Source organism: Borostomias antarcticus (assembly GCF_949987555.1).
Source record: "Borostomias antarcticus genome assembly, contig: scaffold_655, whole genome shotgun sequence".
NCBI lineage: Eukaryota > Metazoa > Chordata > Actinopteri > Stomiiformes > Stomiidae > Borostomias > Borostomias antarcticus.
This window is the reverse complement of record NW_028175674.1, coordinates 1,447-19,004: the sequence shown is the minus strand read 5'-3', so window position 1 is coordinate 19,004 and position 17,558 is coordinate 1,447. Positions and strand designations below refer to the sequence as shown.

General features: G+C 54.2%; 1 protein-coding gene across 1 annotated transcript; it reads right to left on the bottom strand.

Moving 5' to 3' along the window:
- Positions 1 to 570: 570 nt before the first annotated feature.
- On the bottom strand, positions 571 to 17,342 carry LOC311329354 (agrin-like; the record flags this gene model as incomplete). Its single annotated transcript, XM_084463207.1, has 8 exons — positions 17,222 to 17,342; positions 16,923 to 17,028; positions 12,422 to 12,778; positions 10,188 to 10,313; positions 7,212 to 7,339; positions 3,981 to 4,095; positions 1,154 to 1,273; positions 571 to 944 (listed from the first exon to the last, which is right to left on the bottom strand). Coding segments are annotated over exons 1-8 (1,422 nt in total), but the record flags the coding sequence as incomplete, so codon positions are not given.
- Positions 17,343 to 17,558: the final 216 nt, after the last annotated feature.

Genomic DNA, 17,558 nt, shown 5'->3' with positions numbered 1-17,558 from the left:
CCCCGTTCCCTCCAGCTCCTCCTCAGCGTCTGTAGCTGATGACGCTGATGAGTCCCTCTTAATGACTTGATTGATCAACCGGCGCCGACCGAGCCTCCGTCTCGCCACTCTCCAGCTCACAACACGCGCAACGATTCTCACCAGCTGTCCCATCAAAGCAATTAGCGCCAATTATCTTGAGCTGCGCGAGGGGCTTCCTCATCGTCAGACCTCTGAGATGGAAAATCTTTTTTTTTTAGGCTTTCAATGGGCTATAAGCACAACTCCAGTACTTCCTGGAATTAGACATGCTTCTCTATTTCCTGTCTCACACTATTGGATGAAATTAATTTTCAGGTGTGCCTGATCTTTGTGCTGCAGTCAGGCACACCTGATTAATCACTTCATCCAATAGTGTAGGACAGGAAATGGAGAAGCATGTCTAATTTCAGGAAGGACTGGAGTTGTGAATTTTTATTGGCTCTCAATTTCGAGGGTGCCAATTGGATATGGTTTTGATTCAACCCGGGGTTCACTAGACCCTCCGAGGCGCCTGCGTTGCCTAGGCGACGTCGGAGATCTCTCACTCACGTTTCTCGCACACGGCGCCGCCTCTCCCGGCCGGCAGATGCAGGTGAAGTCGGCGCCATCGTCCTCGCACGTGCCGCCGTGATGACAGGGGTGGGCGTCGCACGGCCGCTGGGGCTTGGTGTGCTGGGGCGTGGGGCGGGTCCTCAGCTGGGGGATGATGGTGGCGGCGGCGGTGGTGGTGGTGGCGGCGGCGAGGAGCGGCGTGGTCACCGGGGCGGAGGGGGTCGTCCGGCGGCCGGTCAGGGGGCGGCGCGTGGTGGCCTGCGGCCGGCGGGTGACGTGGGCGGAGGTGAGGGGGGGCATGGTGGTGCTGGTGGCGGTGGTGGGCGTGGTCACGGTGGCGGTGGCGGTGAAGTAGGGGAGGGAGGAGAGGCCTGATGGGGGGAGGGAGGGAGAGAGAGAGGGAGGGAGAGAGAGAGAGAGAGAGCACTATTCAGCGAGTGTGACCCAAGTTAGTCATATCTTATCCTCCGTACAAGATGAAACCCTAAAAATGAAATACAGTAGCACAACTTCCTCTGCACATTCGTGCGCGTAGCGAGCGCTTGAGGACAGCTCATCGGTCGGCGCCGGCGCCTCCTACCGTTGCTGGTGAAGTGGATGTTCTCCTCCTCCGGCTTCTTCACCATGATGGACGCGTCCTTGGCCGCCTTCAGCTGCCTCAGCAGGGCGCTCTCGATGTCCTCCACCGTGAGCCTGGTGTCTGAGAAACACAACCCCAAAAAAACACCCATCTCAGACGAGGCCCTGAGGAAACGCTCGGAACGCGGAGAGGGCGGGACATTCCCGGAGAGGGGGAGGGGCATAGCCGGCGCTCTCCATCCTCATAACGGCGAATCTAAAGGAGAGCCGGCCGGCGTGACGGGAAAAGGCCCCCCGGGGAACCGTTGTACCCCGGCGGCGTCGCGCGGAGGTTCAGACGAATCGTTCTCATAACGTTTCCCACAGATGGCCACTTTACTGTCCACCCTGGAGGGCCTCTACGGCTCGGCCCCCCCGCGCCCGTGTGAAGGACACTGAACTGATCTCGTAAAAAAAAAAGAGGGGGGGCCAAGGTTTCTGGTCCGGTATCCGAGGGAACGGACCGCTTTGACGAGCTTAATGATACTCAGGGGGCGGGGGGGGGGGGGGGCGGCTGAAATGCGAGCCTCGAAGAAATATGGCGAAAGCTGCAAACTCACTACTACAAGGACTGTTGTGGGTGTTGTTGTTATTTGCTGGCTTTAACAAGTATCTCTCCAAAGAGAGATTAAAAACACAGCAGACCTCACTAGTGACTTCTGTCAGACTGAATCCCTCTCAGGGGCGAATTCACTAAAGCAAATTGCGCCCGCTAATTGCACCATTACATTGCGCTTCAGTTGCGCCAGCTATGTGCTCCGTTTTAAAAACCTATTCACTAAAGACATTGCGCTAATAATATCCCAGCGCAAACACGCCCATTCGGTGTTTGCGGCTGAGTGCAATTTGCCGCTGATATAGGAAATGACTATAAATACTGCGCATACAGCGCATACAACTCGTATGCATATCATTGGACGATGGCAGACAGAAAAAGAAAGATACGATTTTCAGACAGCGAACTTGAAGGCCTCACGGACGAGGTTCAAAAACATGTTTCACAGCTTTCCGCAAAAAATATTACGACTGCAGCAAAAAATCATATTTGGGGTTTAATTTCCCAATCAGTCAGTGCCATTTGTGTGTGTAAACGCGGAAGACTGCAAACGGAGGTGGAATGATTTGAAAAGACGAACAAAGGAAAAATTTTCATTTTATGTTATGCAAGTTGCAGCACGATGATCTGGCATACTTTTGGGGGAGTGTATAACATTGCCCCACCGGTACGATCTAGGCATCTAAACGGCTTTTCAGGATTCCAAATGTGCACTCAATCACACCGCGCGTCCTGATGTGAGCCCGGTTGTACGCCGCCTCTCCAACGTTGGAAGGATTACGCACGGGAGTCATCATCCATGGCTGAAGATGATACCTGCCGTCACCTATGATACAAAAGCAAAATATTTTCTAGACCATTCAAATAAAAAAAATATTGTGTAGGCTATGTTTTTATTTATTTATACCTATATCGACCCCCAGCCGTTCAATGAACAGCTATAGGGAATGCGCAGTTTCGCATATAGACTATTATACGCACAGTTTCGTGCTATGTAGGCTATTATAAATAAGTATTATTCATTGGGGGAGCTTGGACTCGCTGGGGACGGGTGGAGAGACGCATAGTCAACTGAGCCTCCCAGGACGCGACTTCATCCTCCAGTTGGCTGAAGAGCTGCGCGCTCTGGTATCCAAACAGCTACCGCGGTGGTTCTAGTGTTAAATCAAAAAGTGACCTTCTTCTAAATATTCTCTCACGAACAACATGACTGGCATTGCGATGCCGAATTCGCCTCTCAACAATCACTGCTGCCATGATCAGCGGAAAGGCTGGCCATGACACCCCTTGCGCTTAAATACCACCACGTCTCTGAAAACGCAATTAATTTCACTTTAACTGCGTGCGGCAATTTGCACCGATCTTTGTGAATTGGGCGGGTTTTGCAATCATGTTCATTTGCATAGAAAGGGGAACATTCTCCGCCCATATTACATAATTTAAATATGAGCTAATAACACCGGCGCAGAGAAACGCAATGACGAACGCAACGCAGTTAACACCGTATTTCACCCTTTGCGAGGGCTTTGTGAATAGCAAACATAATTTTTGACTTATTTGCACAGGCTTTGCGTCAGGAAAAGCTGCGCAATCCTTTAGTGAATTCGCCCCTCAGTGTTGCTGTATCCTGACGAGTCCGAGCCTTTAAGGAATGATCCTCTTGTGAAATGACTAGAAGAATGATTTCATACCACAGGAAAAAAAAAACGGCTGGTAGAAAATGTAATGTCTCTCTGTTCACATAAGTGGTCATTGATGAAGGATTTTAAAATGAGATTAACCCTTTGAATACGACCGTCTCGCCGGCAAAATGTTACAAATATATTTTTTTAACTAAAGTAATCTAAAAAAAAATATCAAAAAAATATATAAACAACCTACATTCGAACACTGAGAAGCTTTCTAGTAAAATAGGAAAAATCCAATTAATATTCGAAATGCCACCACTGTACTTACCGTACAAAAAGGGTTAGTTAATGCATGTTTGCACCTGGCTTAAAGTGGGCCGGTACAGTACCTGGGTTGAATTGTGCCTGTACAGTACCTGGGTTGAAGTGGGCCTGTACAGTACCTGGGTTGAAGTGGGCCTGTACAGTACCTGGCTTAAAGTGTGCCTGTACAGTACCTGGGTTGAAGTGGGCCTGTACAGTACCTGGGTTGAAGTGTGCCTGTACAGTACCTGGGTTGAAGTGGGCCTGTACAGTACCTGGGTTGAAGTGGGCCTGTACAGTACCTGGGTTGAAGTGGGCCTCCACAAATGCCAGGATGGAGTTGCTGGGCGCCAAGCTTCGCACGCGGGCACTCATGAAGTCCTTCTGGACCACCGACTTCCTGAACAACTCATTGAGCTGTACGAGAGAGAGAGAGGCACAAAAACAACATTTGATAAATGGGTGAGGTAATAGTGATACAAGCACATCCAATATTCCTGGAGTGAAGTCTTTATTTCCCTTGGACGATGTATTGGGTGGGCTAGGGGGGGGGGCTACCAGGGTGGAGTGTGTAAAACCCCCTATTGGGTCTGGGTCCACAAATTGACATTTAGCTTCAGCTCTGCCATAATTACATGAACACGTTCTGGAAGGCGGCAGTAAATGTCAGGTTATCATTACACAGGCCTCTGGTTGGTTTTGCTTCCGATTCCGACAGTGTCAGTGATAATGTGTGTGTGTGTGTGTGCGCATGTGATTTCTGTGAACAAATGAGATCTAAGGCACATTCAGAAGGGAGAGAAGCCGAATATATCTATGTTCTGTTTGCGTCAAAACAGCCCATAATTATCCCGTAGTATCTCCACAGTCTCATTCTGTCATTCCCCGCTGATTCCTTGCAGGGACGAGCAGTAACTGATTGACCTAATTTCACATCCATCTCAATCACAGTTATGTTCAATCACAGACCCGCTAACCCACTTATTCCTCCAGAGTTCTCCAAGTGTGCACTTCTATTCTAGGAAGGCCCTCTTAATATTCCTCTCCGGGGAGCGGAGTGAGACTGGGTCTGAATTATTTACCACAGTCTTGTACTACCAAAGCATACTATGCACACAGTACGCTAATTAGGAGGTGGTATTTAGCAGTGTTTACGCAGTGGAGTTCGCAAGAATCTGAATATTTTCTTCCTAAATTGCTTACTATACACCAGGGGTGTCAAACTCATTTTGCTTCAGGGGCCACATAGAGCCCAATCTGATCTCAAGTGGGCCGGGCCAGTAAAATAATAGCAAAATAACCTAGAAATAACGTCAACTCCAAATCTTTACCTTTGTTTTTCAATATTTCAATATTATGCCTTAATTTATCATTTAGCCTATATATGTGCATTATAACTCACAGATCACAGTGGACAAAACATTTATTCACAGATAGGCCTATGGAACTGAAAAAATGGCATTTCACTTTGATTAAAACAACTTGTTTATTTTAATGTACAGTAGATACATTTTCTGACTCACCACACTATGCACAAACTAAAGTGGGAGCTATGAAGAACGTTATCACCCTGCCTTGTAAATGTATTAAATTTGTACATTTCAAAAACCCATAAAAGTGATAGCAGTGCATGAGCAATAGAGTTACACCAGACCAAACTATTTTGTGCTGAAGCTGCTGACTGATATTATACTGCACAATGTTCATGGTCTTTAAATATTACATTACCACAGTAAATGTTATTTTTAACAGAACTGTATTATTCAGAGTGCTCTCATCAATTGCAACCGAAAATGCAACAAATGACTTGACTTTGTGATTCATTTGGCTGTCCAAGTCTGCCGAGAGATCTGAAATTCTATCTGCGACAGTGTTCCTCGTTAGGCTAATGTTGGCAAAGGCCTGTCGCTTTTCAGGGCACACGATTTCTGCAGCCTTCAGCATGTTTTCACGAACTCGCCCTCAGAAAATGGCTTGGATCCTAACATTAACTCGTTAGCAATAAGGTAGCTAGCTTTCACCGCTGCATCACTGACCTCTCGGCTACGGGTAAAAACAGACTGCTGTTTCTTCAGACCCACTAACAATTCATTTATCTTCTCTATTCTCAGTTGTCCTCGCAAATGGTTGTATTTTTCACCATGATGAGTCTCATAGTGGCGTCGAATATTATATTCCTTGAGCACTGAAACTTGCTGATTACACACCAAGCACACAGGTTTCCCTTTCACTTCTGTGAATAAATAAGAATCAGTCCATTTTTCTTGGAAAACTCTGCACTCTGTGTCAACTTTTCTCCGTTTTGACAGACATTTTGGTAATGACGGTGCAACCGTGGGTAATTTTGACAAGAGCTTAATAACGATAAGGCAAGATTGCCAGATGATTCTGGGCGCGTTGCTGTCACGTGCTGTTTATTTCCGGATCTCTCGTTATGTCAGTGCGACCTCTGCTGGACAAATTTGGAATATCTGTTCCTTTTTATTAATTTTGGACGTCGTCTCGTGGGCCGGTTTGAACCATCTGGCGGGCCGGTTTTGGCCCGCGGGCCGTATGTTTGACACCCCTGCTATACACAGACCATAGTGTGACGCGTTCGGGCACAGCTCTCATTAACTGCCTCTTCAACCGTTCTCCACAGTCTACATTTAGAAAGAGAGTCGTTCCCCCCGCAGGAAGAGCTCGGGAGTTTGCCCCTGTTTTATCTGTGCTTGCTCCCTGGGGACTCCTACTGGTGGGATGGCGGACCTGCAGGCGGGCGCTCCGGATTGGCTTGGCGCCCCCCGCGCTGGCTGGCTTCCTGGGGGAAACGGTGGGGCTCAGACAGGACGTCGACGCAACAGGAACACTGACCCAAAAACAGGCCCCGGCGCTCTCTCTCTATCTCTCACCTTCCCTCTCTGACTCGCCCCTCTGGCGCTGTCGTCCCTGGTGATAGAGGCTGGTGATAAGAGTCTCGCGCGCAGGCTAGCAGTGGATTGAGTGTGTATGGGGGTTGGAGGGGGGGTTAGATGCGTGTAAGATGGGTTCTAGAGTTTTATGTCGTTGTCTGGCAACACAGATGCCCCCTGCAAGATGGGGGGAACAAGGATGTGCGACACACACACACACACACACACACACACACACACACACACACACACACACATACTGTACAGTACACACACACACAGTTTCAGGCAGTAGATTAGGTCCCGAGAGGGGGGGGGTGGGCTGTTTTCTCTCTCCCACACACACACGCACACACACACACGCACACGCGCACACACACACACGCGCACACACACACACACACACACACACACAGAAGACAAGCGAGGACTTAGCTTGACAACACACACTTCAGAGCTAGCCTTGACTTGTCTAACAAATCTCAGGAACGTCTGAACTCCGAACGCTGCATCTGAATCTACGATCTGTACCTGCATCTCAGGCACCGAGAGGAACCACAACCTTGGCTTTAGCTCAGCGGGCTAGCGCGGTTATTCGGCGCCCTGGAGACCTGGGTTTGACCGGCGTCCGGTCCTACTCACAGCGTTCTCGATGCTCCGGGCCGTCTCTCCAAACAGCTCCGACTTGGGGTCGTCCATCTCAGGGGTGTAGAAGACCTCCTGACCCTCCACCTGGTCCAGGTGCAGGAAGCCACTGAACCGCATGGTAGCTGGAGGGGGCAGAGAGTGGATGGATGGATGGATGGATGGGATAGATAGAGAGAGAGAGAGAGAGAGATAGAGAGAGATAGATAGATAGATAGATAGATAAATAGATAGATAGAGAGATAGAGACAGAGAGAGATCGATAGATCGATAGATCGATAGATAGAGAGCGAGATAGAGACAGAGAGATAGAGATAGATCGATAGATCGATAGATAGATAGATAGATAGAGAGAGATAGATAGAGAGAGATCGATAGATAGATAGATAGATAGAGATAGATAGATAGAGAGAGAGATAGAGAGAGATAGATAGATAGACAGACAGACAGACATCAACTTTATTGATCCCTGACAGCAAATGATCATGTGACACACACATTACAGACCACCCCTTCCTGTGCCAGCAGGTCATGCGTGCCCTCTACCACCCTCGTCCCCAGCTGAGGACCGTGACGGTTTGGGGTAGTGCCAGTCTGGGTTAGTGATGGGGTGCGTGTATGTGTGTGGCGGTGGTGGGGGGTTAGTGTGTTCACTGTGGATAGGTGGGGCTCAGTGGGCGTGGCCAGTGAGGGTTCGGGGGGGGGGGGGCACGGTGGAGGTGGAGGAGTCGTGGGTTTATGGAGAACGGGGAGAAGAAGAGAAGAGAAGGAAGGAGGAGAGGAAAGTTTACCAGACCGGGACTCGTCCAGAGAGTCGGCCGGAGCGCGGCGGACTGAGCAGAGAGAGATCAGGTTAGACAGCGCGCGCAGCCACGCGGACAAACAACAACAAAGCAGTAAACACACACAAACAAACAGCAACGCTCTGCCCCAGGGTCAGGGGGGGAGACACGCCCACTTTGACCTTGAAAGCCCCCCCCCCACCCAATTCGGCTGTCCGACATCCGCCGACCACCTATGCGCTCGTGTGATAACTCCAGCTACAGTCAGGAAAATGAGAGAGGGACCGAGAGAGAGGGAGAGAGAGGGAGAGAGAGAGAGAGAGAAAGAGAGAGAAATAAAGAAGACGGAGGACCAGGAGAGGGACGAAGGGAGGAGAGGAGCTGATGCTGAGGTTTCGCGCCGCCCGTAATCAGCTGAGCAAATTGCCCAGATCAATCATGGCCGCCCCGCGCTCGGGACCGCCCGGGAAAAGGGGAAGCGCGCTCGTATGATTATCCTGAGAGATAGCCGTAATTGTCCCTTAATGCCACAAAATCAGCGACTGACGTAGGCCGGTTAAAATTCCATGATAAGGACGCCCCCCCCCCCCCCTAACCCCCCCCCTCATGCCAGACGCACAATGATTCAAATCTGATGGAGCTATAAAACCTGAGCTGATGGGGGAGGTGTGGACATCGGGAAAAAAGGAGGGAGGACGAGAGAGAGAGAGATTGATCATACTTTTAATCTGGAAGGAAGCCCCCCTAAGATCAGGCGAGGCTGCAATTACGACCGGAGATGCGACGAGAGGGAGAGAGAGAGAGATGGAGGGAGGGGCTTGACAATCTGCTATAACCCAGAGGCCCTTTCTGCATTTCTCCCGCATGAGGAAGAGTTTCAACTCGCCTCGCCGTTAACTTTCGCTTTTAAAAGTGCACGCGTTATTTCTATTTGAACCCTGTGCGTATCGGGGGCTTCGTCTGAACTGAGTCTGGTGTGGAAACAAAGAGTCCCCCGGTTGAACTTTCCGCTCCGTCTTTCAACCATCCTCAGTCTGCCTTCAGTCACTTGTCTAAACGGCCTCGGAGTAAACACCATCATCTGGGCTCCAGACAGCTGTTAGCGCGGCCCCCCGAGACACTGACATATTGTCAATACCCTGGAAAATACAATAAGGCCACCCCCGATAGATTATTCAGGCGTGCGGGAGCCTTGTCGTTTCCATTCTAATGAATATAATAACAGCTAACACCTCCTCAGGAGAAATGCAGCTCGCTATCGATTATCGCAGCAGCCGGTGTAAATGGTAATACTCACAACTGAATGTGAAGTATTGACAGCTGCTGTTTTCGTGTTATTGTTAAGGGTGCCAAGCTGTTATAAACATCTGCGGACATCGGTGAACGGTGTTTCATCGCGTCCGTGCTGGAAATCCATTCCGAGGGGATATTATCCATATGATCGTGATCGTTTTAACACTTTTTTGAGATGGTGGCTTGTTAAACCTCAAGTATGTTTTGCCTTCCCTCTATAGGATAGCATATGCGTTGTTTGAACTGCATGTGCTATAGAATAACATGTTTTAGCTTTAGCATTTCGAGTTAGAGAGTGAACGTTTTTACAAGGGGGGATAAAGAGGCCAGAGGTGACCTTGCAGTTCCTAGTGCATTGTGGGAAGTTACTGTGGGCATTCTGGGAGGCTTGACGGATCCGATTACATCCTCCCGGCAGATTCTAACCGTCAGAGTGTGCTGTGCGCGCGGCTGGACCGCTTCACTAAGGGGGCGGGGCTACGCTAGTTTGTGTTCACAGGTGCGGCCTCCCCCCCCCCACCCCCCCCCCCCCCCCCCCCCCTCCTGGACCGCCCGCTCTGTCCTGGCACGGTTCTCACGCACGGTTCTCATGTCGAGAACAAACACAGGTAGAAGGGATAGGACAGCTAAAGGGAGAGGGGAGGGAGGGAGAGAGGGTGGGGGGGGGGGGGGGGAAACAAAACTCAAACAAAAGGGAAAGACTCCAGCTTGGCGCAGGTCTACGTGGCACAAGTCTACGTGGCGTTTTCTTCCAGACTCCCGAGAGAGAGAGAAAACGGAGACAGGGGAGGTAGAGAGAGAGACAGGACAATAGGAAGGCACAGAGACAAAAGGCAGACGGGGACAGTCGCGAGGCAGGAAGTAGAGGAGCGTGGGGGGTTTTCGGGGGGGTACTCACCGGGGCAGTTGGCGCCCTCGGCGTTACTCAAGGCGGTCTTGCCGTCGGGGCAGCAGCCGAACTCGGTGTTGTCGCAGGTGGAGCGGACCTCCACCGTGGGGATGGTGGTGACGGCGGCGGCCGGACCTGTTGGAGAGAGGGGGGCACATACGGTGACGCTTCGTAAGGCTCCGTGAGACACCCCCGGCAGGGCCCCCGAGCTCCGTGACACCCCGGCAGGGCCCCCGAGCTCCGTGACACCCCGGCAGGGCCCCCGAGCTCCGTGACACCCCGGCAGGGCCCCCGAGCTCCGTGACACCCCTGCCGGTCCCCTCGGAGCGCCGCATCTGGTGCTTATCTGCACAGCGGCGGCCAGACCGTATATAACAGCCGCATGCCGTCATCCCACAATGCACTCTGTGATGACGACCGGCAATTGCCGCAGAAATAGCTAATCTCCGGCGCCTGATTGGCTGATTGTTATCTTCCAAGGCTTTTTTTGGCGGCGGGGGGGGGAAATTGCCTTTGCATTGCCCTTGCTGTAAATCTGGGTATCTTTTCAGCGGTGCTTCCGCGGAGCATGAAAGCAGCTAGCGTGCGAGTGTGAGTGTGAGTGTGAGAACGCCAGGGTAACAGCTTAAGGCCGGGTCTCTCTTATGGGACGGGCTCGGCTGACGACCGGCTTTATGGGCCCCGGAGATTAGAAATGATCGTTGAGCAAACAACCCCGGCTCGCTAAATAAAGTCGTAAAGACGTCGGAGGGGGGGGGGGGGTTGTCTTCAAGGACTCGTCGCCGCCTCGAGGGGGGGGGGGGGGACGTGGCCGAGAAAGGAGATATGACTTTGGGGACAGAGGGTGGAGGGGGAGAGGGGAGGGGGAGAGGGAGGAGGGGGAGGGGGGACGAGGGGGGAGGAGGAGGAGGGGGAGAGGGGAGGGGGGAAGAGGAGGAGGGGGAGTGAGGAGGGAGGGAGGGGGAGGAGAGAGGAGGGGGGAGGAGAGAGGGAGGGAGGAGGAGGAGGTGGGGGGAGGAGAGAGGGAGGAGGGAGGGAGGAGGAGGAGGGTGAGGGGGGAGGGAGGAGGGAGGGAGGAGGGAGGGAGGAGGAGGGGGAGGGGGAGAGGGGAGGGAGGAGGGGGGAGGAGGAGGAGAGAGGGAGGAGGGAGGGAGGAGGAGGGGGAGGGGGGGGGAGGGAGGAGAGGAGGGAGGGAGGAGAGGAGAGGAGAGGAGGGAGGAGAGGAGGGAGGGAGGAGAGGAGGGAGGAGAGGAGGGAGGGAGCTTTACAGGGCATGTGTTGGCCCGTGGTCATCAGATTTACAGGCACCGCCAATGAAATGGGAGGCGGAGGGGGGAGGGAGGGGGGGGGTACTGCTAAAGCTCAGGGACATGTATTGCTCCGCCGGGAGCCGTGAACCACCGGACACACACACACACACACACTCTATACACACACGCATTCCATCCAGCCACATGAATCACACACCACACACACTTAAACACACACACACGCGCCCCCGAGACGCAGGCTCTCCTTGGCAGACGGAGCACGCGCCGCGTGTCGGCCAGCGCTCCGGCCGGCCGGTGACAAGAGAGTAAATCTGCGCCGGGCGGCGGTTCCATCAATTCCCGGCGCGTCGGAGCGAGCTGCCCGGCGCTAGAGGGGTCAGGGAACTCGGGGATAGAGGGGTCAGGTAGCTCTGGGATGATGAAAAAAAGGCTTGATTGAAAAGGGGGGGGGGTTTCGTCCGCGCTCCCCTGGAGAGGACTAGGGTGGGGGAACGGTCGAGGCTTTAAAGCCGCCGGGTCCCGACGCCGAAGTGTCCCGTCCGTGCGAGTCGTGATAGATACTCCTGTCTGCCTGTCAAACGCGGCGCTCCGAAGAGCCCCAGACGGATATTAGTCGATCGTGTTCACGGCGCGAAACTGCTCTGGATGTGCCGATTCGGCGGGAATGATATCTGAGGCGTGAACGATCTTGTATTAGTCAGAGTAACATCGGGTTGAACGCTGTACCTGGAAGGGAACGGCAGTCAGAACATTTGAGGTGTATCTCACACCTCCTGATGATGACATGTGGATGTGTTATGGTATAGCAATGACATACATCAAACCATGAGGCAGGGCAAAGGTCAGGCAAGGTCAGATCAGGTCGGGGTAGCGACCCACTCCTCTCCCCTCCCCTCCCCTCTCTGACCCCGCGCTGACCTCCCTCAGCCGCAGCAGCATTATGGGTAATGAAGGGAAAGAGCTGCGATTTACCGACTGGCTCCTCTCCGCTCGCCTCGGGCGTGGCGCTGCCTTCCTCCTCCTCCTCCTCTTCCTCCCCTGCCTGGCCGTCGCCGCTGGGTTCCCCGCTGCCGGAGTCCTCGTAGGCGGCGGCGGCCGAAGGGGCGGGGCCGGGCTGGCGGGGGGCGGCGGGGTGGGGTGAGGCGTGGCGGTGGGTGGGGGTGGAGGTGGCGGGCCGGCCCGTGGCCCTGGGGGGCGGCAGGGCCTCGACGTAGGAGGCCGGCGGGCCCTCGGTCAGGGTGACGCGGGCGGCGGAGGGGGTGGTGGCGGCTTGGCGGGGGGTGGTGGCGGGGGGGAAGGGGGTGGGTCGGTCCGGCTCGGTGATGGTTTCTGGGGGATAAGGGGGGAGGAAGCAAGCAATGGATGATGCGTAAGCAAAGATGGGAATGTTGTTGTTTTTTCTGTCCTGTCTGAAGCCCCTCCCTTCTATCCTGGTTCGTGAACCTTTTCTTCCTGGTTCGTGAACCTTTCGCCGTCTCCCGCTGCCGTGCGCTCGTACGAACCGGTTAACACCGTAGCCTAGAGCCACGGCCGTCGTCAAGGTGACGTGCCGAGGAACGCCGCGTGCGTAGTTATGCCGAGCTGAAGTTGTTTACGTCTGGGGACGCGGTATGACTGCATGTTCTATAAAGGGTTAAGCTGCAATGTAGCCGCAATGTGTTCTGAGCTGGCGTGTGTGTACGTAGCGTGTGTGTGTGTGTGTGTGTGCGTGTGCGCATGTCAGTGGGTATGAATTATAGTTCCATATTCAAATGTTGCCCTTCTGTAGAGAGACTTTAATCACAGACAACCAGAGCCTCTGGTGCTGAATGATTGATATAAGTGGCGGAAAAACAAGGGTTTAACTCTGGCTTCAAAGACACCAGACTCCGACTCACAGCACACAGGCATCTGTCAATGCAGGCACTGCAGCCTTGTCACTGCACACACACACACACACGCACACACACACACACTTGCAAGAAAGGGGGCCGTCTTTCTGCAGAGGCTGCCACTAACCAAAGGACAAGCCTCCTCTGATAAGACGATGAAAGGGCCTCCTGAGGGTTGGAGCGGCGGCCGGACGCGTCCGCGAGCCACGGAGGCGTGACGCAAACCGTCACTCCTACTTCAATCCCTGAGTGATCGTGTGTGTGTGTGTGTGTGTACTGCGTCCTATTCCTGCCTCATTTGTATTCCGCTAATATTAGGCGCGGGGTTTTAATTGTACGCTAATCTCCTATTTGATCGGCGAACCGGCGGCGCGTGAAAGGCGGCACGTCGACGCGGGGCCTGGCGTTGTGGGCCCCGCCGGGCCGAGGGAGGAGGAGGAGGAGGAGGCGCGCCTGGGAGAGACGGGGTGCGCCGGCATAGCCCGGCGGCGCGCGGGAGCCGAGTGCAACAACAACAACAACGGCGGCAATGCTATCTCCGGCAGCCGCGCCTCGTGTTTCCTCATGGCTGCACCTGTCACTCAGGAGCGCAGCCCCGTGTCGGGGGGGTGGGGGTGGGGGGGGAGGGGGGTCGGAGTAGGGAGGGGCCGCGCCGGGCGCCGCGGTGAAACAATGAGCGGAGGAGCGGCAACCGGCGGCGCCGCCGGCCCAACGGAAGACTTTCGTAATCAGGTTTAACGCTCCATTTGCATGTTTCACGGCGAGGCGGGCGCCGTCATCGCCGCTCGCCTCGGCTGTGTTGTTATCCCCGAGAGGAGGTTATTAAGGCCGCCCGCGCACCATGGCGTTGGGACGAGAGAAAGAACGGAGGGAGGTAAAGTGAAGGAAAGAGGAGCGAGCGAGCGAGACGATGAAATGGAGAGAGAGAGAATAAGAGGGGGGCGGGGCAACTGGGTTGTGGACGGGGACGGGGGACAGGGACGGTATGGACATTGAGACAGACGACGCCATATGCTGGCATTCACTGCCAATTTCCCCGCAAACATACAGGTGATGACACCATATGGAGGAAGCAGGCCGGTGCCAGGAGGTTCTCGTTTACTCAAACGCCCGGATTCGGTATCTTGGGTCTGCTCGCCCCTCCCCGGGGGGCCTCCATCTACGACCGGAGGACGCCGTGCCTCTCTGTAGCGAAGGCCGACTCGTTTCTGCGCGCCCCTTGGCAGTGGACGCCTTCTGGGATAGCGCAGGGGTAGTTCTGTAAGCTCTGCAGATATTAAAACCACTGTGACTGCGGCTGGTCGTAGCATTAGCTGTTAGCGCCGTTAGTGCTATTAGCGCGGCGACCGGAGCCGCCTCAGCTCGAGTAAACGTTTCTTTCCCGGGCAGGTTCGGCGCCGCGGCTGAAGTACATCAACGGCGGTCCAATTTAGCCGTTAGCATTTTTCATCTCGGCACACCGCGAATGCGTCCGTAGTCTGCGTCGTCAGCGGCTAGCACCGAAGTCGTTTCTCTTCCTGCGAGCACAGAGTCTGATCGGCGGAAGGAGGTGTGTGTGTGTGTGTGTGTGTGGAGTGTGCGGTGGAGGCAGAGCTCATGCTAATTCGCACCCAGCCACACGTGAAATGAGCTTGTGATCTAACCTCCCTCAACCCCGGGAGGCGTGTGAGGAGCTTCTACCGCACGGCGCTCGACTGTATCCGGGGGAAAAGAAATTAAAATATCCGCCGCGTCTGTCGGCGGCCCGGGAGAGCGTTCGTTCGTTCGCCCGGCGTTTCCCCCCCGCCCTCCGGCTTCCGGGAGACGGCGCCCTCCCCCATCCCCGCACGCGGACGCTCCCTCCTCTTCCTCGCCGGCGGTGGTGGCGCCGGGGAATTACACACTACCCACGTCTCCACGCAACGAGAGAGGGGAATCTGAACAGACTGGTGTTCCCGCGGCCACCAATCAGTAACCGACGCACGTTCTGTCCCCTGAACACGCCGCCTATCTCGTCCTGGAGAAAATGTGTGTTTTTGAGCCGAGTAGCGGCGGCGAGGGGGGATCCTGAACACGGAGGAGGCCGGGAGAAGCCTCGGGCGGCGCCTCTGAAAGAGTTTGACCTACTTTAGACTCGAAGGATTCGCTTCTCGTCTCGGCGCTTTTTTCGGCAGCTTGATCCGCGGGGCGCTAAGCGACGGAGGTGAGCGAGCAATTTTTCCGCCCCGGGAACGCCGAGGCACCTGGCGCTTGGCCGGCGGCCAGGGTGCGCGCAGCTGGCCGGCGGCCGCCCCTCTCGTCGAAGCCGCCGGGCCCGGCGCCATCCCCCTGCGGGCGCTCCGTGGCGCCTGCTGATGCGATCTGGCGCCCGTCACGACGCCGTCCGCCTCACATGAAAGCTGCGGATTTGGCGCCTGTCCCAGCGCCCACAGAGGGAGTGCGGGGGGGGGGGGGGGGGCGTGGTCGAATATGCCCAAACCAGGAAGTGGAGGCGGGCTTTTTTACCCATCCTGAGGCGCCTGTCCAACACCCCAGTGATACCAGGCCGGCGGCGCACTCCAACTCCAAAAGCCTAAAAGCTGCGTCGGGGATTGAAGGATTCCCCACTGAGAGTTCGGAGCTAAACCCCTCTAATCCTCACAAGGGTGCAGGAAATCAAACTGCGAAATGTCGCACCTTTCCAGAGGGATTCAGGGGCTCAGGTTCCAGCCGAACCCGGGGGTCTCTGTCTATATCCGCAGGGAAGCATCTGTCAGCCACTGTTTCTCATCCCAAAAAATATCCTTCTATTAACTCTCTCCCTCTCTCGTTCTCCTCTCTACTCTCTTTCTCCGTCCTCTCTCTATCTTTTTTCTCACTTCCCTCTTTGCCGTCGTCCTCTCATTAGCCGCGGGTTTTGGTCTCACTCATCCTGACACCTTCATCCCTAGCGGGGTGAGTGTTATAGTCTCGGCTCGTTGTCTGGATCGCGGGCATTAACTTACAGATAGGGGAACCAAACGGTTGCTATTCAGCCTGCTTGGCTGCAGGTACAAGTCATACCGCTGGTTCGTTTCCATACAAATGCCTAGCATGCTACATTAGGTACAGACAGCGCCGCCTGCAGTGTATAAATGCCACAATATGTGATAATGCACATCAATACTACTCCCAAATATACCTGGCAGTATATATATAGCGGTGACATGAAGCGTGAAATATGTGAAGGGATGCCTAGTGATTTCTGTGTGCGTGTGTGTGTGCGTGTGTGTGCGTGTGTGTGTGCGTGTGTGTGTGTGTGTGTGTGTGTGCGTGTGTGTGTGCGTACTCCCTCTGAAAGTACTGGGCCTAGCCCTGGCGCTGTCTTTTTTCACTATCATTTTGTCATTTTGTTCAGGCGCCAGACAGTGAGAGAGAGAGAGAGAGAGAGAGAGGGAGAGGGAGATAGAGAGAGAGAGAGAGAGGGAGATAGAGAGAGAAAGAGAGAGAGAGAGAGAGAGAGAGAGATAGAGAGAGAGACAGAGAGAAAGAGGGGGCGGTCGGCGATGTGGCACCCGTGGCGTCGTTCATTATCCTCTGAAAGGGGGCTGACAGCCAGATCTGGACACGGCTGGGATGATGCATGATGTCTAGACGGGGCTGACCTGTGCACTGGCCAGGGTGCTCCACGGTGATGTGCTGGTCTTGCCTGCAGGCGATGGTCCTCAGCTGGCACTGGTCAGCGTAGGTCACCCCATCAGAACCGCACACCTGCTCCACAGAGACAAACACGTTAACTCCATCATCGCCTAGGGAACGAGAGGTCGGAGTTCAAGGAAGCCACAGCGGGTCTACTTCTCTGCTATTTCGACCCAGGGGGAAGTTGCATAGAGATGGAAGTCAAACATTTCTGTTTCAGGTTGAGAAGTGGTCTGGGGGGATAGAGAGAGAGTGGAAGCCCCACCTTGCTTTTGTTTTCCTCGTCGCAGTCCGGGGGCGGGCATTCGCAGTGGGCTTGGCCGTTGACCTCCACGCAAGAAGCCCCGAACTTGCAATCCATCTCTTTACATGAGGTTTGCGCTTCAGGACCTGAGGGAGGAGAGACCCAATCCAGTCGGCTCACTAAGTTAAGAGAGAGATACGTGTTGTGTATCTTCAATTTGTAATGATTCAGATCTATGGGTATGCATACAGTATGGTGTCCAGGCTAGGCTAATACCAGCTAAAGCAGTTGAAGTAGCTATTGTATCATTTCTTATCCCATCACATCACATAAATACAGTATCCGGACAAAACGCTGT